Source organism: Ammospiza nelsoni, chromosome Z (assembly GCF_027579445.1).
Source record: "Ammospiza nelsoni isolate bAmmNel1 chromosome Z, bAmmNel1.pri, whole genome shotgun sequence".
Lineage (NCBI taxonomy): Eukaryota > Metazoa > Chordata > Aves > Passeriformes > Passerellidae > Ammospiza > Ammospiza nelsoni.
The window spans coordinates 75,858,342-75,882,433 of NC_080669.1; the positions used below are offsets into that span (position 1 = coordinate 75,858,342).

The 24,092-nt window shown below is 42.8% G+C and overlaps 1 protein-coding gene across 3 annotated transcripts in view; it reads right to left on the reverse strand.

The window, feature by feature from the left end:
• The window catches only part of EGFLAM (EGF like, fibronectin type III and laminin G domains), a 76,839-nt gene extending 59,804 nt beyond the window's left edge, over positions 1–17,035 (reverse strand). The window contains exons 1-2 of one of the 3 annotated variants that reach the window (XM_059492763.1): positions 16,815–17,035; positions 1,332–1,441 (exon numbers count right to left, since the gene is read on the reverse strand). In XM_059492763.1, the coding sequence (XP_059348746.1) occupies positions 1,332–1,441; positions 16,815–16,923 (219 nt within the window). In that variant the 5' untranslated portion in view covers positions 16,924–17,035. Of the gene's footprint in view, positions 1–1,331; positions 1,445–16,814 lie in introns of all 3 variants that reach the window. The other 2 variants (XM_059492762.1, XM_059492764.1) reach the window with 2 other exon arrangements.
• Positions 17,036–24,092: the final 7,057 nt, after the last annotated feature.

Genomic DNA, 24,092 nt, shown 5'->3' on the forward strand with positions numbered 1-24,092 from the left:
ATAAAAGAAGTGGAGCTCAGATTCTTGATCTGCATGCATAAAGAGTGACCACTGTGTATGACTTAGGCCACTTACTCCCTGCACCTCTGCTTTCACAGAGAAGGGTGCACCCAGCTACACACAGAGCCTACCTGAGGCAGCTCCTGGCTGTCAGCAAGTCTTTTTGGAGTTTTAGACTACTATGTGCTAGTTCATAGCACTTTCATAACAATAAAATGAACTCTGCAGCTGGGCTACACTGGTGCCATTTACAAGACTTGTGGGATAAAGGAGCATGTGTACCAGAAATATCTATTGCAGGGATTTTTCTCTTTATCTTAGTGTACATTAATAGTAAGGTACTCAGTAGTATTCTGCTTCCCACCTTTTTACATAAAGCTGAATTTTGGGCATTTTATTTCTGGAAATTTCAAATCTGTCCACAGAAAATGCTAATAAGAAAAACTGCTATTCGGGTTTTTTTGTTGTCAAGAGGGAAAGCAACATGTTCTAGTCAACATCTCGCACCTTTGGTCCTTATTTCTCACTGACACAGTTCTGTTTTGGGACTGAGTTTCATTGCCATGGAATACCTGTTAAAACAATACCTAACAAAAATGAATGAATGGCATGTTAGTGGTCATTGTTTTTCTTCTTGCACACTAAAATACAGTAACCAGTTTAGCCTAGCCCTTCTCTTTTGTCCTATAGGCAGAAGGTAACATGGCAGAGGCTTGATGGGGTCAGAGACTTCCCAAAAAAACTGCTGAGTGCAACAGGAAAATCATTCAGCTTCTTTAACAGAAACTGACTTCTGAGGTAGGGGGGAATAAAACAAAAGCCCTTTTGATATTTATGGCTGCAGGTGGGTTCCCAGGGACTCTATGCAGCACAGTACCTATCTAGGAAGAGATTCCATGAAACAGTCCTTCCCTTGTACCTACTGCAAGTCTGGGAAGTTTTAGAGGCTTAGTTTGAAAACATATTCCTGCTAAAGTAATCCTCAGGCTGAAAGTACAAGTCAAAGGATCTGCATGACCCTTACTTGCACAGTGCAATATCGACCTGCTCTGCTCCACTTTACTGTTTTATCAGAGAGCACTTGAAGGAAAACCACAACAGAACAGCAATCTATATCCACTGCAGGCCCTTGGCATCCAATCCAAATGCCCATCACAGCTTGTTTCGAGAACATAAGCTGCTTGTTTTTTAAGGTTACAGCTCAGTCCGCTCAAGCCCACTGTCCCCTGGCTGTTTTCTGGGCAGTGACACTGTTTGTGAGGAGCAGGGGCTGTGCTGCTGGGTTCAGAGTGTGCAGCCTGGGCCAGGCAGCAGCACAGAGCATCACTTACCGTGTACCCTGTGACGGTGCTCGCGTGCTGCTTTGGCATCTTCCATTGCACGCTAAATGCCGTGCAGTTCAGTGAATCCAGCAGAATATCCAGAGGAGGCCCCAGCCTATCTGCTAAAAGCAAAACGGCATTGTGTGAGGAGCCATAGGACAAAACCCCTCTACTTTTGCTGCCTGGCAGGTACGTCTTTGAAGAACAGGCCTGCGCTGCTCTCACTCCAAACTCCAAACACATACCACTACTCAGATTTTACTTGGATGCCCCTGTTCCCTCTCCATTTCTGACTTCCAAGGTAGCAGTGGAAGACCAGGAGAGGGGGTGCAAAGGGGGACATCTCCTCCTCTTAGTGGGCAAGCTGTTGCTTAGCTTAGGAGCACCCAGTGCTTCAAGCAATGCCACTGAACAACTCATAGGCTTTTACATTTGTTCGTGACATGCTGGATACTACCCAGGACCCAAAGACAGTGACATTCACACATTCATACTGCTTGTACAGTACAGTACAGCTGTGGCAGAGATTTGGACTACAGGGAAGGTCTCCCAGGAATGGTCTGAAGACAGCACTTCTCATACACCACAGGTGTAAGTCAGTATGGACATCTTTGGGGAATGAAAATCCAACCGTATGGAAGAGACCCAAGCAATGCCACGTTCCCTGGGCCCTCACCCATTTTCTTCATTAGCACAGACTTAGTTCCATGGATTCCTGTTTGGCCCAGTGGCTCTGAACACAGCATGTGCTACCTCCTATGCTCACCTTCTTCCCTGCACTCAGCAGTAGCTGGAACCACACACCACCTGCTACCTGCTACCTAAAGGAGTGATACACCAGGGCTGGTGTATCAGTGTCCACTTAAAAAGCATTTCACATTCCGAAAACAGCTTTCCAATCTTCACAACACCCAATGAGACGGATTAGCATTTCAGCTGCATTAGTAATAAGGAAGAAAGAATACCCCCTAAACATTCACTCTTAACATATTCATAGCATCCTTGTGTTACTTTCTGGGGAAGCTCTATGAGACAAATTTGCTGGAAGGCATAGGTACTTAAATAATGAATTTTAACCAGCAATGACAAATAGTCATGTAAGGCAAGTTTCAAATTCATATTCTGAATGCACTATAGGCCAATAACATTATTTACTGAAAGTATTTGGTGAATAATTTGGAACAACAAATAAATTTGAACAAAATGCAATCCATTTGTAGACTACCTGCAAACAGAGAGACTACATCTGTTTAATAAGGAGCCACATAATGAATTATTCACTCAGCCCTAGAAAACACTACTATCTCCAGGTTGCAGATGATGAAAGAGACACAGAGAGCCAAACAGTGACCTCAGTTACACAGGCCTATAAATTGTCACTGTGGAGTAAATACAAAGCCCTGGACTATGCCAGGGAAAACAAGAGCAAGGAGCCAGAGAGGCCTATATTTTTATCCTCCCTGTTTAGCTATCCCTAGAAGTTAGGGAATTCCCCTAACACTACAGGGATATGGCTGGATGCTTGCTTGGGAGCCAGGCATAAGCACCATCAGCCCGAGCAGTGTCTTTGCAAGCAGCCTCAGGTGATGGCCAGGCTCAGCACACACTGCATCCTGCCCTGTCTGTGACAGAGCCGTGTGACAGGCAGGCACATGGCACCAACACTGCAGGGAACCTGCTGCCTCATGCCCACACCAGCAGCCAAGAGGAAGAGGAAAGCCAGTGGCAGCTGTGACCCCTGCACAGAGTTATTTCCTGGGGAGGCTAGAGGGCAAGGCAGAGGGGAGTATCTCATGCAGCATGGCAGCCCCAGAGTTCTCTGCTGTCACCACTCCTGGCCTGACAGCCCAGTGATGTGCATCTGGGGATTCAGAGTCACTTCTGCTTGTCAGAATTTCGCACAGCCTGGCAGAAAGTAAAAAATGTCCATTTCTGGACTGAACTTTCCCTTCTCAGCCACGGCAAAGTGATGGCAGGATCTGACACAAGCACTGTTTGTGGCACTGAGCTGCAGGAGATGTCATGGCTTTTGAACAACCATATCAAAGAGGTTTGTCAGCTGACCACAACTGCTGCAGCACATGTCACCGCTCTACTGACAAGCCATTTTGAGATAAACCTGAGCTTAATGTATTTTGCATGATTTTACAGAGCATCATGTATTAAACACGCTAACACAGATATTGAAGCTGGTCTAAACATTTACATCTTTATGTCAAACGTCATGTTTAGACTATTAAAAATAATAAAGAGTTTCCAAGGGTAAAACTCTTGGGGTATTTGTAGTTTCTCCCACAATTGGGGTCAGAATTTGGTCTTCTCAAAACTCAGCATGAAACCTCTGTTAATCTGGTAGGACCAGGCACAGTGCAAAACCGCAACAGAGCCTCCTCCCCTGTGCACCCTTTGGATTGGGAATCTGCAGACAAGGGGGGTGAGACATATCCACTACTTGTACATGCTCTGAAGATCTGCCTGAGTGATGATCCCCCTGCCAGTGGCCTCTGCAGCTGGGTCAGTGAATACCTATGAAGGCATGGAGGTTTGCTCTGATCATAAAGAACAAGGAGCCAATTTATATAAACAATAAAATTAAACATGTTTTGTACAAACACAGTCGTTCTCCTTTCTGGCCCAACAGGCACAGACAGTTCAATACTGTCCAAAATGCTCTTATGGTAATGGAAGCAATGACTCCAGTGCCATGCAAAGGAGCCATTAATCAAGGGGGAGCACTCTCACACATATATTATGACTGTACATTGTGAAAGTATATCAAACACAAGAACTTAAAGAGGATTTAGCCTCATTAGATAAACAATGTTGAACTGACAATGTTGTGTTTAGTCTTCTGCTTACAGCTATTTTCCTTCCCGTTTATACATCTTTGGTTCCATACTTCTAAAAATATGCAAAAGCCACTAAACCAGTAAAAAAGTCACCAAAGAAGCTCTCCAAGTAAGCTGAAGAATACATAAGAAGTCTTCCTGAGGTGGAGTAAATTTTGCTATTTCAAAATAATGACCCATTATTTAAATTTCTGCTTCACAAAAGCAACTCAAATTAAAAATGGTGAAAAAGGTCATGCCATCAATACAAGTGTCACTTCTGTTTGGCTCTCACTGCCACATACAACAGACTCTGCCCAAATATTAAACACCCATGGGCTACCATCAGGGTGGCCACAGGCTAAAGGTGTGCCTCCTGGGAATGGTCCCCAGCCTGGGCCCACCAATGGTGTCATCCTTTACTGCAATGAAGAGCTGAAATTCTTTGCTGTGGGGGTGGTGAGGCACTGTCACAGGCTGCACAAAGAGGCCATGGATGCCCCAACCTTGGCAATGTTCACAGCCAGGCAGGAAAAGGCCTTGAGCAACCCAGTCTAGTGCGAGGTGTCCCTATGGCAAGGGGATTGGGATTAGGGGGTCTTTAAGGTCCCTTCTACCCTTGAGCATGCTACCATTCTACCAGTGCCGTCACTGAATCCACCAGCAGAAATGTCACTTCCATGTCTGCCCCTGTGATTTTGCGCAGTTACCTCGGGTACACAGCAGAAACACTTCCAGTGAATCCACCCTCTGCTCCCAGGCCAGCCATGCTGGCCTCGTGCAGGGCTCAGGAGCAGCCACCTCATCCGGATCCTTTCCTCCAGCTACCCCAAAAAAACTGCTTACACAGGAAGCTCTTCCTTCCTTCCTTCTGGTCATGGACTGAAACCAAAATCTTACTACAGTGATGAACAGTTGTGAGAAAAAACCTCAACTTCAAGCCAAATACATTTCTAATGCTCATAAGCTTCACATTTGAAGCACTTTGGATGAACTGGATAAAGCTTATCTCTACTAGTATATACTACTAGTAGTACTATTTTAGAGCAAATTTCAAAACTGATTCAAATTTAAAATTAGATTAAAATACTAGTGATTGAAAACAGTTTTAATCTTAAATACTGATGAATGGAATATCTGAAAGGATTTGTATTAGAAATCTTTCCTTTAGAATTTTAATCATATTTTGAATTTAATCTTTTCTTTTTAGATGTTGTTGCTGTATCAAGGCATGCAGGTAGTCACAGTTACATGCAACATGCAAATTCACTGATACAATCCACATGCAATAATACAGGAATACATTCAAGGGAAAACAGATGGTTAATTTCATCTTTATGAGTTTGTAGTTTGGAAAATCAAACTATACATACTACATTTTCTGTACTACTCTTAACGAGAGAGCACAAGCCAATGAAAGGAGATAAGCATTTCACTATTTTACTCCTAAATCTCTATGGGTAACAGCCTAGGAGGTACTGACTGAAGGGCTGCTTATTTTCCAGGTTGATGTGTCTCCCATTTCATGAAACAAGTGAAACTTGTTGATGAAATGCCAGCTGTCACTACTAAAATGTCACAATGTAAGAAAAGAGGAGTAAAAAAAGCTCAAGAAAAACAATTCAAACTAATTCTAAATTGAAGTTTTCTGAAAAAAAAAAACACTTTCCAGAAATACCTCTGAATTTCTTCTGTTTGAAACATTATTTGTGTTCACCAATTCACAAGAAAAACCCTCTACGAATTTTATTAAAGTCACATTTTATCATTGTAATAGCTGTTTTTGAAGGAAAAAAGCCTGTCTACTCCAAGAGGTGAAACAAAGTGTAGAACAGCCCATTCACTCTTTCACTGAAATATTGGTGAAATTCTTATTTATTAAACAGTAAACAGTGATAAGGTCTTTTGCTTCCCTTATTTTACAGACTGAAAGTTATGCAAACACCACAGTGGAAGGCAGACAATGTGACAAACTGAAAAGGTCAGGAAATTCTAAATGAAAAAAATATGCCATCTTTAAATTTCTTTGAAGCCTTTTCCAGCTCCCACTGCCCAGCTGCAGTATGTAAGAGAGCAAGAATGTCGCAGCCACAACAACTACAAAGGACAAGGACTCAAAGCTGGAAAATCTCAGCCAGCCTGTCCTGGTTCTGTACCCGGAGCAGCAACATCCACACACTGAAAATCTTGATAGTGATTTCTCTGAATGAATCACCTACCACTGCATCAGATCCTGCAGCAGAGATGGCAGGTAACATGGCCCTAGAGAGGCACCATGGTTTTGGATTCAAACCACAGGGCACAAATCTTTGGAGAGACTAACCTGACCTTCATTAGTCCTTTAAAAATACTGCAAAAGAAACCACAACTAAAATAAAAATCTCTCAACATTTTAATAAATAACAGGCTTGGACTCATGTGATGTTTTGCTGATGCTTATATAGCATCTGTTATCTGCCCCAGGGACAACTGAGGTGACAGTCACTGGGATTTTATAGCCCAGCAAAGGGGAATGAAGGATACAGAGCTCAGAACTTAAGCTACAGTGCAACACCACGAATCCCATTAAGAGCAAACAGGCACAATGTCACTGGTGGCTTTGTCATGGCTTTTCCTGCTGTACCTTGGCCCTGCAGATCACTGAACAGAAAGGCAGCAAGGGGAAGTTCTCTCCTTGCACTCCTTCCTGGAGCAAGGCTCCCAGGAAGGCTCCAGCTGCAGCAAAGGGAAGGAGAGAGGAGGTGACCTCTGCACAGTGCAACGGGGACTTCCACAACTGAAAAGGAAAACTAGTAACTACTTTAAAAAAAAAAAAAAAAAAAAAAACAACAAAAAAAAAAAAAAAAAAACACTTTTGGAGAGCTATATATAAGAAATTCTGGCAATGGATGGTTATGCCCTGGACACACTTTTGAAGAACTCCAGGTGCTGAAGGTTATAAAAAGCAGGGGACATCATATCTCTGAGCAAAGTTTGTAGCTGTCTTGCCTTAGTCAAAATGAGCACATCAGGCAGTCTCTAGGCAACTCTTACAAGCTTGTGTTTTTAATAATTACTGCTCAGAGGCCAGTTTGATTCACACAAGTGCATACATTCATACCTTGTACCTGCACCTGGATAACCTGGTGGAAGGTGCCTGTAAAAACCCCCTCCAAGACACTCCACTTGCATAATCTCCAGTGCATTTCTGGAAGTCTGAGTCAAACCTAGCACTTACTCCTCTAAAACCAGGCTTGTGCTTTGCCCACTGAAGCCCCAGTGCTGGGGCACAGCTGTCCCAGCTCCTGATATCTCTGCAGCACCTTGGCCTGGCAGAGGAAATTGATAACCAGGTTCCTGTTCTTGGAGAAGGGATGGGATGGCACTGAGGCTCACCTCTCCCTTCTCCAGCCTACAAGCTGCTCAAGTGCAAAGCTCAACACTTTTCCTGGCTTGGGATTTCCAGTCTGGGCTCCAGCCTGCCTGGTCCCTGTGGATGTGTCCAGTGACTGGCAGGCTGCAGCCAGCCCTGCCTGCTGCCAGCACACTGCCTGCCCTGCCACGGCCTGCCTTCCCATCAGCTGCTTCAGCAGTTCTCAAAGCAACAGTACATCACCCTGCCTGTGTGATAGATTTTGTAAGCAGTGGGGTGGGCTGCGTAGGAACCAGCATGCCAGTACCATATCTTGGCATCTCCTCCCACCTCTTTTGTCTCATGGGTTATGCCTCCGAGGTGCTAGGAAGCTACTTTTTACTTCAAAAAGTAAAAACGCCAATGAAATTTTAAAAATGCCAAATAAATAACTTGAAAATTTATTATCCCGTTAATATCACTTATTTTTCAGGTGTTTGCTGTCCATATCTTATTAACTCAATGGAACACATGGCAAAATTGTTCATGAGAGTTGAAAAGTGTTCTCCTTGATGTACCTTAATTGTTCACTTTATCTACTACACATTTCTTTCTTGCTGAAACCCAGAACAAAACAGTTATTGAAGAAACATCTTACTTGGTACAAGAAAATAATTAAAGGGGAGCTTCCTGAATAGTAGTCAGATAGAAAAAAATTACAATCAGACAATCACACATGCATTAAATACACATATGCAGAAAGATTAAAGTGTAAAGAGGACAAAGCTGACCATGTGACAGGCCACAAATGTGCAGGGGAAGGATGTGACACATGCAGCATTTGGGTTCCCACAATCCTTCCAAGTCCTGAGTGAAGCTCATTATTCATGGACACAAATGATCTGGTCCTGCCCCAGAAAGTATCACAAAAATCAGCGTGTGGGTTTATTATCCCTGAGAATCTGGCACAGGCCTCATAGAGGTACACAACACAAAGTGCAGTAACCTCCCACCAAGCACTTTATACTGATCACAATGCCAGAAAACACTAATTTCTCTGCAGAAAGCAGAGTAGTTGGCCCAGTTGGTGTTTTCAGTCCATGACTGGGTGCAGGAGAGCTCAAAGGAAGCTAATCCTGCAAGGTGAAATAGACATTTTCAGGAGATCCTCGTGACACTCTGCAAAATCACAGAGGGAGCGAGGCTGGAAGGCACATTTGGAGATCACCCAGTCCAAACCCCTGCTCAGAGCAGGCCCAGCTGCATCAGGCTGCCCAAGACTTTGCAAAGAGAGGTTTGAATATCCCCAAGGACAGAGACTCCATGGCCTCTGGAGGCTAAATTCTCAGTCACCCTCACAGTAAAAAAAGTATTTGCTCATGTTAAAGGGAATTTCCTGCTTTCCCTTTGTGTCCACTGCCTTCATCCCTGCCACAGGGCACCACTGAGAAAAGCCTAGTTCCATCTTCCTTGATTCCTCATCATGTACATACACTTGTATGATTCCCACAAGTATTTTACTTCTGATGAAAATCTGGCATCTTCTCAAGGAGCAGGAAATTCTTCCCCAGCTCAATTCCTCCATAAGAAATGGGATCATTTCAATACCTTCTGCAGTCAGCAAGTCTCTCTATTCACTAACACTATCAGTAAAACCAGAGGAAATTCTTTGTCTGTACTAAGTGACTGAAATAACTGTGGTTTTTAAACCTGAATCCCTGCACTGATTTAGCATGGGACACGGCCTGTGCTTTCAAAGAACCAGCAACAAGCAGCAGTATGTGAGAGCTGAGAGACCGACAGGGAAGGACAAAACCCTCTTTGGTGCAAGAGACAATGAGACATGGAAATATATCCCAGCATAAACAAATACATAGGGCAGAAAATAGCACATGACCCAGGCACAGCTATGATGTCCACACAGCATCTAATGCTCCCTAATCCGCTCAAAGCATTCCCTGCTCACTGCCTCCTGCTACCTGTAGAGTCCAGCCCTTTGTCCCAAACCTCTTCGAGGGCCACCTCATGCAAACCATGCCCTTTACTTGGCATCAGCTGGTCCAAACAGCTCACTTTTTTCCCCTTTAAAGCCCTTTTAGGTGCTGTCTTGTGCTTTGTCCAGAAGTCCCTGAAAGAACTGCTTATATTCTGCAGGTTTCTTCTTCCATCCTGTGCCCCTATGGCTCTGCAGGGGTAAATGGCCTCACCTCACTCTCCTGAGGGAGTCTTTTGGCACACACACGGACAGAGAAACAGTTCTTCACTGCCAAGTTCAACTCTGCCATTGTGACTGATCAGTTAAGATGGGAACATTGGCAACCTGCACACCACAGGTTTACATGGGAACAAGAACACCATGAAATGGGAATGGGAACTAAAAATGCCAGCAGGACACCAATCTCCATGCATGGCTGGAGTATCAGCTGCAATGCCAACATCTCCATAAACAATCATCTCCATAAAATGCCTTCTTATTTTTGGAAACATGTTACCTTCTCCTGTAATTGTGTAGAAAGAAAAATATGAAAGAGACCTCACATTTCAGTTCCAAGGAACAGATTTTGGCTTCTGCAATCTCTAATTAAACCACAAAAATTTTGGTCCTAGACACATACTTTCCATCATGTACAGTTTGACGGGTTTTGTTCACAGCTTGGCTTCTTTTTTCCTAAAATTATACTCTAGCTGAAATTTATAATGCATAAAAGCAATTAAGCTTGAGTGAAATACTGTATAATTTTTGCCCTTAGGATTTTTTATCAAAAGATTTTTTGAGTGTAAAAACACAAAGCCAGTCTTGATTTAAAACTTTGTATGTGCAACAATACCTCTGGCACAGCAGAAAGATCAGAATGATTTCTGTAGTATGATCAACATTCACAGGATGTTCCTTTCCTATCATTTTAGAAAGACAACTTTGCAAGTTCCAAATGTACATAGGTATTGATATATACCATCGTTTTCATAGATGCCAGCAATTTTTACCTACTTTTAAAATTGAGAGAGGTTTGAAGAGTAATCTGTTTTAGGATTCTTCCAGCTTCAGAGACCTTTCTGGGCAAATAACACTGGATTGACTATCCTCTGAGGATGTGGGGAAACTCAGACCCACTCAGTGTCCACATCTCAGAAGAACTGCTCTTGACATGGCTGCTGTCTGCACTGCTGTATAAAATGTGTCTATTAGCTGTAAGGTTAACATATAAAAGGGGGAAGACACCCTATCACTACTTGGGGATACACTCAGAAAGTCATGTTCATCTCTTGGCATCTGCACACTGTTTCTATTTCCTTGCTTTAAAAATTATCCAGGATAACTTTGGCAATGCTTGAGTGAGACACCTTTTTAAGAAAAAAAAGCCAATGCATTTTGGCTATCCACCTACAGTGATCCAGCCCAAGAGAAGACAGGGTTTCTCCCACGACCACATTGGCGTCCTATCCCTTATGAACAAATGGCTCCCTTTATCAATATCATGTGGATTTCTTTTTCATTAGAGGCCAATATCCTGAGGGACTTTCCTCAACAGTAATCTTTACTCCCGACTGTAGCTACCCTTGTTCAGTGGAGGAACTGGCATGAACTTGGTGTATTTCACACTATACACCTCTCACCTGCAGAGTTTTATGGATCATGACACAGCGTATCATTATCTAGGTTGAGTTAGGCACCTGGTTGTGCAAAAGCTTTCCTCCTAAGCCTTCAATTTTCAGTGGCTTATGGCCTCCTGAAGCAGTTATTTTCAAAGATGAATTCTGGTGTGCTTGTTCTCAGCTCAGCGGCTCTGAGAAGTCTGAAAAAGTAATGTTGATATTTCGCTGTGATTTGGATGGTGACATTATCTGAAATAACTAATCTGGTTGTCATGTGAAAGCATGTTCACTAAAAGTAAAAAGTAAAATAAAAAATCTTGCCTAGCATTACCCAAAAATATTTCTTTTCAGCTGGAATTAGTGATGAAGAATAGGGAATTTGTTTGATTTGTGGATTTTTTTTTTCTAGATAGATCATTTGTTTGCACAGAAAACAATTAAGAAATTTTATTCAAGATCACACATCTAACATAATCTCCTGTGTCCCTGTGATTTAGGAAGTCTTTTGTTATGCAATCACAGGCCACCATCACACATTCACTGATAAATATGGCACCCAACTGTACAGTCAACAATGAAATAATAAATTCTGCAAAGATCTATTCATGGCTGTTTGCTTAGATTACAGGTATCTTTAATATCCTTTAATGACTTTTTAATATGAAAAACTTTCTATAAGCATTTGAGAGTTTCATTTCCTTGTGATGGAAAAGTTGTGAAAGGGTCCTCTCAGTCCTGTTTTGAGGACATGAAGCAATAATAGTCACCTTTTTTGAATTAATTTTATTTTCAATTTTAAAAAGAGTATAAACACATATTAAAAGAGACTAGAAACATGCAAAAATTTGAGTGCAAATTTAAGCATGAAGTTACAAACTTCCAAGTATTCTCTCAGCTAATCAATGAGTTTTAAGGGGCACTGAAGAGAACTCAAATACTGAAATTTTCCAGTTTAAGAAAACAAGGTACTATTCTGTTCCTCAGGATGTCTTTTGGGTGACTGACACTCAGAAGCTCTGCCATTAAGTTCAAGGTGAGTATCACTATTGGATGTGTTCACCTCTAATGAGCTGCAAACAGCACACAGTGCTGTGTCCTGCCTAGTCCAGTGTCACTGAGAGAAAAAGAGGGTTTTTTTCTGCAAGGTACGCCAGAAGACACCGTGAAAATCACCCACACATTATCACTCAGTTAAACCCTGGAAGCATTGACTAAAATTAGGGTACAGCTGTGATGAGCACCCTATAGGAGTATTTTCACTGTCTAAAGTGGCATGGTTGGAAAAGGATAGAAGCATAAAAACACTCCATTCCTATTTTTAAAAATAAGAATCTGGCCTGTGAAGGACTGGCAAGCCATCAAAGACAGGCTGTGACAGTCTCAAAGGCAGAAAGATTTCCCCAGACTCACTGTAGTGCCCTAACTCCAAAACAACCCCTCCTCTCCAAAGCATCACTGTGAATCCCAGTATCTGGTATAGAATGCCTTGGTTTATTTTACCCTTCTGAACACTGGTGGAAGTCTGAATAGTCATTTCGGACATTGGCATTGGCAAAATGTGCCAACAAAAAATATTTACTGAAAGTTTCCTTGTACAGAGGAACATTGCAATTACATGATGGAAAGGGCACAAACATTTTGCTGCAAGTGAGACTAACTAAAGTCAGAAAACATACTCCAAACTGAGTAACAGTGACACACAGAATAACATGCTCAAGTGGACTAATTCACCATATTCATATTGCTGCCCTGGAAAGTATTCTCAGAATGCTCCTATCTGCATTCTGAGAGGTAGTGATGTGATTGATCAGTTTTCAGAATTTACAGCCCATGGATCCCAGAGGTACAAGAGGAACTCCAATCAAAATCAAAATGTCACATAATGTTGTGATGCAACTTACACCTGAAGGTGACAAACAACAAATACATATATAATAAGTGCTTGATTTTATTGGTGTTGAATAAATCAGGCATTTTTGAAACTGTAAGAGGATGATACTAATCTTCCCTCAAATAAATTATTCACATCTTCTTTATTAGTTCTAGCTCGCAGGTATGCACATTCTCTGACAGCTCTACATTCCTCACATTAGGAATCATTCAGCTTCCAAGTCATTCCTCTTCTCAGACACTTCACATCCAGCAGCAATTCAACCTTACCCTTGCATGCTTTACATGTGGGATTAATGATGACAGTGAATAAGAATTCATCCTATTGTTGTTCCAAAACACTGTAATATTTAAAAACTCAAAAAAGCACCTTCTTTCCCAAAGACTGTTGCATTTTTCATATCTGTAGACCTGATTTCAAGGCAGTTTGACCTATTTTGATACATAAATACGGCTAGAATTTCAGAAGTGTTATTTATGTAGCAGCTCTTATTATACTCAGATTTTCTAAAGAATTCAAGTATCCCAGTGCCAAATCCATTGGAAAAAAAAGTAATTTACTGTAGTCCTGACCAAGGATCTGTACTCTTTTGAAACTCTGAAACTCTGGCCCTGGTATTGAGTGCTGCTCTCTTGTAAAGTCTTCAGGCTTTAACTGGTCTGATTCCTCCAGCACTTCCACAGAAAGCTGGTGATATCTACTGCTGTGGACATCTGGGAAAGAGATACAAGCCAAATTCTTTATTTATATTAGCTGGCAAGCATAATATATTTATAAAAGGAGAAGCATTCCTAAGCATCAGATATGATTATTTTTACTCTCCACGCAGACCATCTTACCCATTTTATTATTCTACAGGGCATTGGAATTTTACACTCTGTTACTAAAGAAGCATCCATGCAATAGAGTGCAACAACTTTATGGCATGAACATCCACAGGACTGGTCAGCTCTTTTCCTTAAACTCTCTAAAATCATACAACCATTAAAATTAAATACTGTGTTTATATTAGTAGCAAAGGAACACATTGGGAGCTAGCTTCAGACTCTCTATTCTTCAACCAGTTGAAACTTGAAACAGAGATGGCAAAAACCTGTGCCTTTGCAGAAGGCAAAAACAAGAAAACAATGTGAAAACAGCAGCATGAGTGCCAGCTTCTGGGAGTACAAGATATAGAGAATCCCAGGCTAATCTGTTCCCAGCTATACTATTCACCACACGGTGTCTAAGGATTTGTTTTAAGCCCTTCCCAAAGAGTCTGTCATCCCGTTTTCTTGTCTCCAGAAAATGTATTATGTAACTGTAAATAAATGTTCAAATGATTTTAGCAGTCATCAGAATCTCTTGTATTTGAGTAGGACAGCCCTTTTCTCTGAAGATTAATTTAAGAATGTGCATTTGTGGCCATTTTACTACATATTTTCAACTTCACAAACAGGTTTCTCACTTTGCTGCTTTCTTGGGATTACAGAACTGGTCTTTGTAAACTAAACCCTGAACTGAAACCTGAGAAAAAATGGAGATCCATTTTACTATCTTTTTTCTTTTGATCCACAGGACCTCAAATTCAGCTTCTGTTATTGAAGATCAATTGGTTTTATGACTTCTCTCTTGATATAACCTCTTCCTGTCACCTCAGTTAAAATTCCTGTACAAGTCTCACTTCTATCCATATTAAAAGGGCAAAATTAAAAAAAAAAAACTAAAGAACTTTTTACTATCTTATCTCTTCTTTACTCACTGAATGTGTAATTTTGTATGTGTGAGTAAATTATAGCTCTTTTCCACTCTTAACCACCCAGCATATGATATGCTGCAAAACAAGGCAGAGGTGTTCCAGCTGCTTGAAACTACATCTGTTCTGAGTGTTTTGAGGGCAACATTTCATAGTAAGGACCCGGTCATGGCATGCTTGGGAGCCCTCAATTCCAACAGTCCCCACAAAATACAGATGGGATTTAAATCATATATCATATATATATATATATATATATATATATATATATATATACACTGCACACAATCTCTGTGGGGGCTCTCCCTCTGCAAGTCTTGTTACAAGTGGATTTTGAAAAAATTTTGCCCAATAAAACTCCTTACTTCTTATACAGCAAAAGAAGAAAGAAAGGAATGATTGAATCAGTAGGTGAATCTGAAGTGTGTTATAAAAAATTAACATAAAAATGCGTGCTAACAAAAGTAAGGTAAACACAATACAAACATGTTAATTAATTTCCTTCACAACACTACAGTTAAATTTCCAAGCTGTAACCCGTTTTAATTTAATGCACAGAAATACGTTTTCCCCAGGTCTGCCATTCTCCTGTGACTAGAGGGAAACACATGTAACAGTATGTTACAGTGAAAGAATATCTTAACATATTCACATATTTGCCTCCCCAGCTCCACATATCCAGTATTTTTAATGCAAACTACTAATCATTTCATTCACAACGTCTGTCTGCCTAATTTCCTCAAGTTCTTAATGGTGGCTATTATGACAACCAAGGATCATGGGACTAGATCCCTAAGAGACAAGGTCAGACCAGTAAAATTAGCCATCTGTCCAGTAAGGGTTTTAAGCTCAGGCTGTATTTAAGTATTAAGTTTCCAACTGTACAGGCACTTGTTTTCTTTTCATATGAGCAAGAAAAGGCACAATAGTGATTCTAAAAACCAGCAATAAAAATCTTTCAATACTGTGGGATAGATATAAAAAAGATCTAAAGCTTCAAACATTTTGTGAGATGAGGCAGAACTTACTAAACTTTTTGTATTTTCAGCTGAACTGACCTCAGTGAACTTAGTGATAAGAGCCAGTGCTGGTCACAGACTCCAGGACAGTCCCAGTGCTTGAGACAGTCCCAGGCATCGTCATCTTCTCTTAGCACCGCAATTCGTAAAGTATACAGAATGTCAAACTTCATCATGCACTATGTCTCATCTTATTGTTTACATTTTACCTTACTGTTTAATATGCTGCAAACTGTAAAATGGTTTTAGCAGACTCGGGGTTTTAACTTTCAACCTCTCAGGGCTGTGCAGGACCTCCTTGATCAGCGCAAACCTCCCCTCGACAGCCGCGGGAACTCCCGCAGGACACGGGCAGCGCTCAGCCAGGAGCAGGACCCGGAGGCACGCAACCACATCATGCTTGGTACACGACAGCTGCATTTCTGGGACAAAATCATTGCTTCTCTGGTCATTTTTCTTTCACATGTACTACTCTGTGTCTTAGGTGATTCGCTGCCACACATACCAATGTCACAGCCGCGGACAACCTTCCCGACAGGTCACCCCTGACTGCTTAGGGGTTCACCTGGCTTCTAACTCTGCTCACGCCGCACCGCAGGTAACGGCATCCAGGGAAAACCGGATAAAATTTCCGCCAATTTCTTCCGCAGTAGCTGCAGCCTGGTCCTGGTTTGTAAACCGAGCGCACCCACTGTCACTGGGCGCAAGATATCGGAGGAAAGGGGTCCCACACCGACCCGGTGGGTCACACACCGACCCGACGGGTTATACACCGACCCGACGGGTTATACACCGACCCGACGGGTCACACACAGACCCGGCAACTTGGCGGGTCCCTGCCATTGCCTGGGCATCCTCTGTTCCCCATGCCAGGGCGGCAGGGGCTCCCAGCGAAGGGCGAGGAGCGGCGGACGCCCCGCCGGGCTCCCGGGCGAGCTCCCTGACCGGCCCGACCCGCGGCGCTGCCCGCTGCCCACCCGGGCCCCGGGGCCGCCTGTGCCGAGCCGGGGCAGCCCCAGCGCCCAAGGGAACTCCGCCGGTGGGAGCGGGTCGCGGGGCAGGCATCGCTCGTCTGCCGCCGCCGCCCGTCCTACCTTGCCGGCGGGGGATGTTCCTGCGCGGCGTGGCCGCACAGCCGATGCACGAAGCCAGGAGCAGCACCACGGCGAGGCAGCGGCCGTGACAGCCGCCCGGCACCTCCATGTGCGCCGAGTCCCCCCGCCCGAGAGAGCGCGGAGCTGGGGCCGCTGGCCGCGGGCGAGGGGCGCCGGCGCCCTGCCGGGAGCGGAGCGGAGCCGGGGCGGCGAGCAACGGACAGCGGGGCTGGGACGAGCGCCGGGCAGGGCGGGGAGGGACGGAGGGAAGGGGGGAGGAGGCTCCGGCCCTTTGATGGGATTACGGCCGCTCGGAGCGGGGCACGGCTCGGCGCCTCCCCCCGGGGCGCCGCCCGCCCCAGCCCCGCCGGAGGGGTCGCGGCGTCCCCTGCCGGGAGACCCCGTGCCCGCGGGGCCGCTCGGCGGCGCGGCCCTGCCCTCAGGAGCCTCCCTGGGAACAGCGGGGCCCTGTGTCACCCCTGGGAACAGCGGGGCCCTGTGTCACCCTGGGTACAGCGTGTCACCCCTGGGTACCCGGGGCCCTGTGTCACCCCTGGGTGCAGTGTGTCACCTCTGGGTACCTGGGGCCCTGTGTCACCCCTGGGTGCAGCGTGTCACCCCTGGGTACCTGGGGCCCTGTGTCACCCTGGGTACAGCGTGTCACCCCTGGGTACCTGGGGCCCTGTGTCACCCCTGGGTGCAGCGTGTCACCCCTGGGTACCTGGGGCCCTGTGTCACCCCTGGGTGCAGCGTGTCACCCCTGGGTACCTGGGGCCCTGTGTCACCCCTGGGTGCAGCGTGTCACCCCTGGGTACCTGGGGCCCTGTGTCACCCCTGGGTGCAGCGTGTCACCCCTGCCTCAGCGGGGACCCCTGCTCGTTCCTGCCCCCCGGCCCGTTCCGCCCGACGGGACCCCAGCCCCGGGGCTGCTCGCCCCAGGGAGCATCGACATTTGACGCGGGTTTCCTCCTTTTTCTTTCCCCCGAAGGTACGGGGCTGAAATGCTAGCCAGCTGCTGGGGCGAAGGCGAAGCTAGGAAGAGGATTTGGTGAGGAAATTGTTGCTGAATTAAGAGGATAAATTAAGTTTAATCCTCGCCCCCCCAGATGGAGGCTGAGACCTATCCAGCCACTCAGACTAATATAGAAACCCCCGTGGAGATTAGAGGGGATGGGGAGGGCAGGAGGAGGAAGGCAAAGGGAAGTGCCGGAGTTTGACCATACGAGAAAAAAAACTGAGATAAACAAGAAATCCGAGGCATCTCTTCAGAGCAATGAAACATTGGTGGGATGAAGGACTAAGTCCATTTGGTTCAGTATCCCGTCTTTGAAATTTAAAAGAGAGAAGGAAGTGCAGAAACTTTGTATTAGCAGACATGAGATTATCTGTCCTCTGCTCCAGGTCTCATCCTAAGCTTGGTTAGTTAGAGATCAGTATAAACCCTGAAACACCAGAGTTGTTATGTCTTGAGGGTTCGTGTGGGCTTTGGTTTGGAAATTTGCTTCATTTGTTTATTTTGCTGTTTGCTTTGATAACTTTCAGTGGGTTTGATGTCCATATAAATTATGTATGTTTACACAGTCTCTTTGTGAATCTGTAAAACTGATACTCTGTTCAATGAGTTCCATGCTGTAATTTTATGACATGTGGAGAAAAACCAGGAAGAGACTAGAAGAAAAATTGTCTCTCTGTGGGAGCAATGCTGATATAGGAAAATAAGGAAATCTGTACCTCTTCAGGGTATGAGAGGAGACAAGGAAATGGTGATGAAGTCCTTTTGGACAGAAGATCAGAGGAAGGGATCCTGTAAAAGTACTGCAAGTACCTCGTGAAGTTGTTGGAGGCAACAACTTTTAATCAAAACCTTTACAGGAGACAGTGGAGAGGACAGTGCTTGCCTGCCTCAGGAAAGGAGAGGAGACAGAAACCTGGTCCCCTTAGAAAGGGCATCATCTAAGCTTGAGAGTGATCACTGCCAGGAGAATATGCTCGAGGCTACAGGAATTAATGATGAGGAGTAGTTTTGTTAGCATGATTGGGATGCCAGTGGTGTGTCTGTCTCACACTCTTATCAGCCTGCCTTTGCAGAGACAGAGGAATTGCAGTACATGTGGGAGAGCTGCAGGACTCATGGCAGGAATTCCTGGCAAGGTCAGTAACTGTGGTGTGCTAAGAAACTGCAGTTCACAGGGCAGAGAATGAACTCTGGACTCCATATTTGCCCAAAAGGCACATGGACTACTCACTCCTTGGCAAAAATGGCAAGCAGATCACAGCCAAGGGTGGAGAAAAGCAAAGCCTGTCCTTTATATACACTCCAAGTAATTGTGGTTTGTATAGTGTGCTGTCATCAAATTCATTACAATTTCTGCTTTTCTTCTTGCTTGATCACCTTCCTCCCTTCCTTCACTCCCCCATTGCCTTCCTCTGACTTTCTTTTTTGGCAGCACTTATAATAACCACTGTGGTTTGTCTTCTCACATATGCCCATCTACCCAAAGTATTCTGTGATTAAGTTGTAGTTGGACATATTGAGGCCAAAATGATTGGAACACCAAAGTTGATACTGCTGAGTTTCAGGCAGTTATAAGATTCAGACAGATTTTGTAATTTTAATTACAGTTTTAGGAGATTATCTCTGCAGCCATGCAAGTTGGCAACTTGCCTTCTGCTGCGATGGAGCAGGATATTCAGTTCTGGATGTATGGAGAAGTGCTCTTCCTGAAAATCTGACCAACAAAGGTAATCCACCACAAGCCTGGTGAATTCCCTCTAAATAACAACACAATTCCCAGTAGCTTTCTCACTGGTAAGATTTTTACACTCTCCTCATTGGCATAGTCCCTGTTGTCTTCCAGTAGCATACTGATTAAAATTAATAAAACTTGGCACACATTTGTTAATGCAACCTTAAAGCTTAGAATTCTGTTTAAAGGATAAACATATGCATTGCTGTTCACTGATCTGGGAGATGGCAAGATGAGTGAAGACTTACATGAACTTTTGACAGTGCTGAGTTTTGGGAGGTTCAACTGTTGCTGAGTTTTGTGCCTGTCTCAGACCATCTTGTGAGATACTGCATCATCTTACAGACAAAAAATTACCTTTATCATGGAGGAGTGTGTTGTACCAGAAAAGCACAGTTGCCATTGTTACCTCTTGTCAGCATATTCTTCCAGTTGCCTCTCCTTGTCTTTACCTGAAATTTGTTCTGTCTGAATTTGGCTTTAATCAGTGGTCTGCCATTTGATTCAGCCTTAGAGCCACCTCTATACCAGTGATGAGATTTTTGCTTTGTTCCAGAGAATATGTAAAATATCTTTCAGGTGCCTGGTTCTCCAGTGGATGTAAATAATTGTTGATAAGGACTGAGACACAGTCTTTCAAAAGCCCATAAACCCAGGAGTCTAGTGGTGGTGGAGGCAATTTTCCATCTGTATCTCCACCACCATGGAAGATGCTGACTAAGCCAGCACGTGAATTTGGATATACTAGCCCTGTGTTCAGGTTGAATATTCCATTCTTTCTCTTGCTCTGTAGCTCTGGGAAGGAATCGGACTCCAGTCCACATAGTTTCTTACTCACTGAAGCAAAGGGATACAACACAGACAATTTTCCTCTCACCTCTTTTCCTTAAGAGGCAATGAATGTGCATCCAGCAATAGGGATGCAAGGAATGATGTCCTGGGAAGGCAGGAGAGAGTGTGTCTCCTACTTCTATGTACTCAGACCCTTCTAAAAGCTCCACATCCAGAAGGATCAACTCATCAACCTGATTCAGCTTGCATCTCCATTAGCCTGTTATATCAACATGGGATTTCCAAGTGCTGGAATCTAGAGCCACCCCTTTTCCTTGAAAAGGTAAAAATAGATACAAATGCAAAGCACTAAATTTTCAAGCACGGCCATAACCTCCCTTTCAGGTTTTGGAGGTCCAGTGTAGCAGGACTTCATTTTTTGGGTAAATTTCAAAGTTGGCACATCAGGACTCTAAGAAACAAAGTGTGTTTAGTAGGCATCTAGAACATTATTCATTCATAGTTAAAAATAGATCCCCACTCTTATTTTCAACACCTGATTTTACCATAAATCACTGTGGAAGGGACCTAAAACAGGATGTTTACCCCAAAACTATTTAGCAGAAGCAAGAAAACCTTTGTTTGTGGGCAGTTAAGAGACCAGATAAGAGGCTGGGGAGCAGAAGAATCTGGACAGTGAGGTGATTCATGGGGGTCGGAGAGTCTCGTCTTTGCCTTGGAGCTTGTCTTCACTTGAATCAGGAGTATAAATTTATAACATTTCCAGAGTTGTTGAACATGTGAATACATTTAGTCCAGAATAGGATTAAAATAAAAACAGTGAAAAAGTCTTTTGAGATAGAAGTGTAAAAATGGTGGCATCTCATGTTGAAATGAGATATTTTGTACCTTTATAAATCTTTTTATGATAAGAGTATAGGGGGCAGATTAAGACATTTGGAATCTGGACATTTTCATAATTATGAAGAATGGATTATTTTCTCATGAATTAAAGCTTTAAAAATTCTGTTGTTCTCCCTCTTTTTTTTTTTTTCTTAATAATCAGCATTTTTTAAAAGACAATTTCCAAATATGTAGCATTGTGTCTATTTGTTCATGATCCACTATAGACTTTTGTCAGGAGTTTTCCATAGGTTCTTCTCAAAGGAAGAGTGTAAACTTTTGACCTATTAAGGTCCTTTTAGTATGCCAAGGTCACTCTATCTGTTTTACCATCCTGGTATTTATTCCAATGAGATACTGATTAAGAGGTTTACCAATCTGTATATGTGTTGAATAGAATTATGTAGAAGAAAAGATTTTTTTATTGACTTTGGTAACTTCATATATTTATGGAAAATGGAAGGACTATTACTTACTAGTTTTCAAAATTAAACCTCAAAAATGTCATATCACTTAAAACCAGCAAACTTTAATTTACCAAGTCACATTTTGTTTTATAGCAATAACAAGCAAACCAACGGTAATTTGTATGTTATTATTAAATTAGAAACCAGTGATGTTTAATAGATTAATATATGTGTTGCTTCTACTAATCTTTATAATTAGTAATTGTTTAACTTTCAAAATGCCATAGATGTGCATAGAGTGCATATGACAATATCTCACTTAAAGCCATAACTCTTCTGCATAAACTGGTTTTTCCTGGCTTAACTAAAAAGTGTCTTGAGTAGAGTTTCTTTCAGCCAATGTACATCTGAACAAGTTAGGAAGTTCAGGCTGCCCAACAAACTCAAGGGTCATGGAAACTAGTTTTCCTGCAGAGTTGGTAGGGCTTCTTCCTTAGCATATTATTAGGAAACACATAAAGGTCTATGTGAATTTAAACTACATTGAAACAGTGAAGGGATGAGTTCATCCAATAGGTTCTTAGCTTCCGACACTATCAACTTATTTTGGATCTGGATCTCAACTGAGCCTTCAAAGCTCTTTCTTTCTTTATGTTTTCCATAAGACAGTCTATGAAGTCCTGATTTAATTCATTTAAGGGAAGGAACCCAAAACAATCCCTGCCTGCCATTTACTCATATCTCACTATAGAAACAACTGTACATCAGAGACGTACTACACATGGACAGGTACTAAATGCTGAAAAAACAAGACCAAACATCATCAGCCTTCTCTTGTCACATAAATAAATATTTTACATATATTTATTACCCAGACTCATGAACTTCAAACCATCAGCTTCACCAAGGGCTCAGATTCTTTCTGCCCTCCCTTGTCTCTCGTATGGACTGGCTGTAGCATTGCCAGAAGCACACATGAGCATCTGCAAGCAATGACTGTGCTACAGAGAAGAGAGTCTTTACAACCTTCATTCATGTGCTGTCAGCTCTTTCTCCCAACCTCCCTGCCCCCTGCTGTGTTCTGGGCTATTTTTTGGTCCCTCCATCTCTTTGCTTCCTATGACATTTCAGGATGGTTTTACTAAATACATTTCACAGGTTACTTTGTTCCTTGTACTCCATCAGGACTTAAAACCACAGCCAGGACCTGTAGCTCTACACACAGAGACCAGGACATTACATAGAAAGGCCTTGTTGTGCCCCAGACTTCCAAGCATGCCACAAGTAAATGCTGAGAACAAAAGTGGGGAACGGGAGGATGATGAGCAGCAAGAAAAATAGTGGTCACAGCCCTGCAGTCATCTGACCAGCACAAAACATTGCATTGCTCATTGTTGTCTCACTCTTTTGCCCTCACTAATTTTCACTTTTTATGTCATATTAGTACTTATCATATTATCAAGTGTTCTTCCCTAACACACTATACATTTTTTATTAGTCACACGTTGCAGTGTATTTATAATTAGATCATCTATATTTATAACTTACAATAATTTATAATGAAGAACTGGTATGCATTACACTGCTTAAAAAATAGGATTACATGCTATAAACTATAGGTCTTCTGTTTGTGGGCCGACTTTGTTACTTTGTTTAAAATTTAAAATAAATGTGATTAGGAGTGTGCACAATCACTCATTTGTGCCAGCACTCCAAAATGGATGTTGTAGTCTATGTGTTCAAATGCAAAAATGTAATCCTCTAGTTTCTTTTGGTAAATATTACTTTTTCTGACTCTTGTAGCAACAAATTTGACAGCTCCTCAGTCATACATTAGGGTTTCAGTGTGCTACAGAGGTCCAAAGTAAGCTCCAAAATTGTTCAATCTAAATAAATTTAACTACAAGATTGGAAGATTCTTAAGCAAAGGAGCCCCATGGAAATGGGGCCCAGCAACATGTGGTAGCTTGTGAGAGCCAAACCTGAAAAGAAAGATATTTAGTTATTCTTTCTGTCAGAATTGTTTGTGGATTTGTAGGTTCCTGGTTTAATAACCTTGTTTTCCTTCTCCTTTCCTCTTCCTTGGCTGTATTTTGGTAAGGTGGGGAAAGAATTGTTTTGAACTCAGACACTCTTTACCGTGTCCTTTATTCAACTCATAAAGAAATAGCAGAAGCACAAGGACCAAAATACAAAAAAAAAAAACCACTTAAGAATATGAGCATATTTTTATACATCTCTCTATCCTTTCATCTCAAATAAGTCAATAATTCCAGTTTATTCCTGGTGATTTAGCAGAGCAAGATCTCCTCTTGTCAAGTCAGTTCATTGGACTAATGGTAAATGCAATGAAAAGCAGCAGAAGGAAGAAATGTGGTCTTTTATATGTTGCTTTAGATGTTGCTTGATGTTGCTTTAGACACTCATAAAGTTTACATGCATCCAATATT